This window comes from Leuciscus leuciscus (genome assembly GCF_965113295.1).
Source record: "Leuciscus leuciscus genome assembly, chromosome: 4".
Taxonomy (NCBI): Eukaryota; Metazoa; Chordata; class Actinopteri; order Cypriniformes; family Leuciscidae; genus Leuciscus; species Leuciscus leuciscus.
The window spans coordinates 417256-422255 of NC_138728.1; the positions used below are offsets into that span (position 1 = coordinate 417256).

A 5000-nucleotide genomic window follows, 5' to 3' on the forward strand; every position below is an offset into this window, starting at 1 on the left:
ATAATCCTTTAGGTGAGTGTACATAACTCAGTTTCCTCTGATAACAGAACACTGTACACTGTAATAATGGACTCATGCACTTTCTGTAAAGCGGATCTGAAATGATGTGTGTTGTGAAAAGCGCTGTACTAATGAACGTGGATTGACTAGAACATGTACCTTCTCTGGCGTCTCGGATCCTCCCTAAAGCGGCTCTAGCCGTCGCTCGTCTAGCGAACGCTTTAGCGTATGAGGCGTCCAGATCGACGGCCACACTGCAGTCCTGCTCCGCCTCGCTGTACCTGCACACACACACACACACACACACACACACTTGTACAGACTAGTACACACTACAAAACAAACACTTGTGGAGTTTGAGGAACGCCATGGCTCTGTTAGCATAACCTGCATTACGTTATCTGTGTACATTACCAACAAAACGAGTATGTACTAGGTAGCAAACATCTCGTCACCTGTGGAGCTTGAGGAACGCCATGGCTCTGTTAGCGTGTAGCAGTGCGTTAGCGCCGTCCACCTCCATTCCTCTAGAGTAACACTCCACAGCCGACTCGTACTTGCCCTCTTTAAAGTACGCGTTTCCCTGGAACATCGAGAAACAGAGTCAGCGTCCAGACAGTCAAAGCTAGACGTATTCAGATGCCTTCAACATGATCACAGTTTATTCGCTATAGTTTAGAAAATGGTCATAAAATATGAGCAGAACTCAGTTGATATTTGACTGGTTTTGTCCGTCCTTCTGTTAGACTGTCTCACACATGAATTATGTTGAATATCTGTCAGCTGTTAAATTTAACTACACAATTAGATAATACCAGTTTAGCTCAACCAATCACCAAGCAATGCTTCATTTTGTTCAGTCTGTGTGTAAAAAGAGCATTAGCAATTAAAGACAAAAAACACTTCAGCAAAACATGATCAGGTCTAAGTGTCCCAATCAGTTTTGCTCCCAAATGTCACTGGTAGTCCCTGTATGAAGAGTGTGTGGGTATAATATGTCACAGTTTACTTTATTTAGCTCTCCTCACTTACAGTAATGAACTATAGTGTCCTGATTACACTAGTGACACATATCCAGAGTGATATCTGGAGTCTGAGTAATGTCTGGTTAGTCTGTCTCTGCTCGATCACATGAGGAGTTAGAGACGCGTCTCACCCGGTCTTTCTGCGTGACGGCTTCTTGTTTTCTCCTCTGTTCCTCCAGACGCTGTTGTGACGGATCCGCCGTTAGCGTAGCGCTCTCGTTCTCCTCCGCCGTTAGCGTAGCTCTCTCGTTCTCCTCCGCCGTTAGCGTAGCGCTCTCGTTCTTCTCCGCCGTTAACGTAGCGCTCTCGTTCTTCTCCGCCGTTAACGTAGCGCTCTCTTTCTCCTCCGCCGTTAGCGTAGCGCTCTCGTTCTCCTCCGCCGTTAGCGTAGCGCTCTCGTTCTTCTCCGCCGTTAGCGTAGCGCTCTCGTTCTCCTCCGCCGTCTCTCCGCTCGACTCCAACACCTGAAGCAGAGCAACAACCACTGACCAATCGCTCTGAGAATCTGCTCTACATGTACGACCAGTGCACTTTTAAAAGTAATCATTACAATATTGCGTTACTCCCAAAAAAAAAAAAACAATTGCGTTACTTAGTTACTTTTCCTCCCCTGGGCTGGGCTTGCTTGTTTTTTTTTAAATAACAACAAAAAAAGTTATATTTTTGGTAAATGTTTCACTATTTTCACAGCGAAAGTGAGATGAATAATCCTCAGGATGAAGGAAATACAGATTTAAACCTTTCAGCTTCTGTTATTCTGGATTAAAGAACAATAGGAGACAGGAGAAGAAGTTCAACACTCTTATATCTAAATCTAATCTAAAGTCATTTTTGTTTATTAGTATGGTTGAATACGATCATTGAAGGTCGGCAGCAAAGACATCGGTTAATAAAGTGAGATTAAATACATAAAGTATATTTGTTATTAACACCTCCTTACTTTATAGACCCTTTTACTGTTTGTACACAATGATGACGTATGCGCACGCATATTGGCAACGGAAGTATGGCGAGAATCACCAGCATGTCAAGCTACGCGAGCGGATTAAACAACAGACGCGAGCATTTTTTATTATGTCCTCGCTCCAATCAACACGTTTAATCGCCTGCAGCCACTCTTCTGAAACGGCCGTGATCCTGTCGGAATAATATAACTTAAGCCCCTTGGTGGAATATCGATTAGTGCAACCGTAAACGAAACAACCAGACATTTTGATGCTGGGAAACCGTTTTGATAAACTTTCGGAGTTGCTAACACGTTAGAGCCAGTGGGGAAAAACACCACTTCCGTTGCCAAAATGCGCGCGCAACTATTTGATCACGTGGCCTGTAAAAGGGTCTATTTCCCTCAACATGGGGACAGGAGAGCTGTCAGTCAAGAAATGAGTAAAAGTAATTAGCGTTATTTATTTGAAAAAGTAACTTCGATATTTTGTTGTAAACTGAAAAAGTAATGCGTTACTTTACTAGTTACTTGAAAAAGTAATCTGATTAAAAGTGTTCATATACCGATTGGCTTCATTACTGTCTCCTCTCCACCAGTAAGCTGGTGTGTGGTGAGCGTTCTGGCACAATATGGCTGCCGTCGCATCATCCAAGTGGATGCTGCACATTGGTGGTGGTTGAGGAGATCCCCCCCTTCTATGTAAAGCGCTTTGAGTGCCGAGAAAAGCGCTATATAAATGTAATGAATTATTATTATTATTATTATTACATAACTCAAGTTCCACACAACAGTGTGTATGACTGTGTATGAGGTGTGTATGAGGTGTGTGTGAGGTGTGTGTGAGGTGTGTATGAGGTGTGTGTATGAGGTGTGTATGAGGTGTGTATGACTGTGTATGAGGTGTGTATGAGGTGTGTGTGAGGTGTGTATGAGGTGTGTATGAGGTGTGTATGACTGTGTATGAGGTGTGTATGACTGTGAATGAGGTGTGTATGAGGTGTGTATGATGTTGTGTATGAGGTGTGTATGAGGTGTGTATGAGGTGTGTATGATGTTGTGTATGAGGTGTGTATGAGGTGTGTATGAGGTGTGTATGATGTTGTGTATGAGGTGTGTATGAGGTGTGTATGAGGTGTGTGTATGAGGTGTGTATGAGGTGTGTATGACTGTGTATGAGGTGTGTATGACTGTGAATGAGGTGTGTATGAGGTGTGTATGATGTTGTGTATGAGGTGTGTATGAGGTGTGTATGAGGTGTGTGTATGAGGTGTGTATGAGGTGTGTATGACTGTGTATGAGGTGTGTATGACTGTGAATGAGGTGTGTATGAGGTGTGTATGAGGTGTGTATGATGTTGTGTATGAGGTGTGTATGAGGTGTGTATGAGGTGCGTATGAGGTGTGTATGACTGTGTATGAGGTGTGTATGACTGTGAATGAGGTGTGTATGAGGTGTGTATGAGGTGTGTATGATGTTGTGTATGAGGTGTGTGTATGAGGTGTGTGTATGAGGTGTGTGTATGAGGTGTGTGTATGAGGTGTGTGTATGAGGTGTGTGTATGAGGTGTGTATGACTGAAACTGATCACACCTGCTGGAGTTTCTGGATTTCCTTCCGCGCCTCTGAGTTTTCAGGATCCAATTTGAGAACCATTTCATAATCTGGATGAACAAAAGACTAGATCAATGTTTATCCATTCACTCCCATCATAACCCGAGCTGATGATCCGCATCACATCCTCAGACCTTCAAGAGCTTCTCGATGTTTCTTCAGAGCCGCGCGCGTCGACGCTCTCCTGACGTAAGCCTTCACGTATTTACTGTCCAGAGCGATCGCCAGACGACAGTCCGACTCCGCCACGGAGAACCTGCGCACACAAACTCCCACGTCAGGAATCATCACACACACACACACACACACACACACACACACACACACACACACACACACACACACACACACACACACACACACACACACACACACACACACTCACGTCAGGAATCATCACACACACACACACACACACACACACACACGAGCGCTGCACGATTAATCACAATTAACATGAACTCGCACTTAAACCGATTTGGCTTATCTCGATTATGAAATGGCAAAGGCTGTGATCATTAGTTATGTGCAGCTTGTCAGTGACGTACGGCTCAGTAAACGCGGCTCACTCTGAAAGCACTGCGAGTTCGAGTCGCTTATAACGTGCATTTGAAAATTTGGTGTTTAGAGGGATATGTGTGTGTGTGTGTGTGTGTGTATGTGTGTGTGTGAGATACCCTCTGGTGTTCAGAGGGATATGTGGTGTGTGTGTGAGAGACTCTGGTGTTCAGATGGCTGTGTGTGTGTGTGTGTGACGCCCTCTGGTGTTCAGATGTAGCATTTACTACGATCAGCCGCTGCACTGACAAACTTCGCATAAAATAATCGCAGCCTTTGCCAATCGCGTGCGGTTTCAGTGTGATGAATCGTGAAGCTCAGGTCCACCCAAACACACACGACTGAACGACGGACGGACTCTTACTTTTTCAGTCTGAAGAAACAGGCCGCTCTGTTAGTGGGCAGGACCGGGTTGTAGGGGTCAGCGTCCATCGCTCTGGTGTAACACTCGATAGCACTGTCATACCGGCCGTCCTTGAAGAACTCGTTCCCCTGAAACATCACACACACACACTCGTGTACGACCGTGTTAAAGCATGATTCATGATGAGTCCTCAGTGGTGACGTCATACCTTCTCTTTCTCAGTGAGCGACAGAGCTCTGTCCACCTGAACCCCTTCAGTGTCAGATTCATTGGACTGCACCGGGCTCTCCTCGGCGTCCATGGACTCCAGAGTCTTTTCCTGCAAACAGACAATGCTGATGGAGTAACACATTACAAATGACACGCATTACGTAATCAGATTACTTTTGTGATGTAACGAGTAAAGCAACACATTACAAGTAACGTGGATTAAAATGTGTTTGTAAAAGAATATGAAGGTGTGTGTTACAGGCTATGGTTGTTTAATGCATCACTAC

The 5000-nt window shown here is 44.7% G+C and overlaps 1 protein-coding gene across 2 annotated transcripts in view; it reads right to left on the reverse strand.

Annotated features, from left to right (window-relative positions):
• rpap3 (RNA polymerase II associated protein 3) overlaps nt 1-5000 on the reverse strand; it is a 16133-nt gene that overhangs the window by 9433 nt on the left and 1700 nt on the right. For both annotated transcript variants that reach the window (XM_082166964.1, XM_082166963.1), the window contains exons 4-10: nt 4712-4822; nt 4504-4631; nt 3716-3837; nt 3561-3631; nt 1157-1489; nt 456-583; nt 160-281 (exon numbers count right to left, since the gene is read on the reverse strand). In XM_082166964.1, coding sequence (XP_082023090.1) covers nt 160-281; nt 456-583; nt 1157-1489; nt 3561-3631; nt 3716-3837; nt 4504-4631; nt 4712-4822 — 1015 coding nt within the window. The remainder of the gene's footprint in view (nt 1-159; nt 282-455; nt 584-1156; nt 1490-3560; nt 3632-3715; nt 3838-4503; nt 4632-4711; nt 4823-5000) is intronic.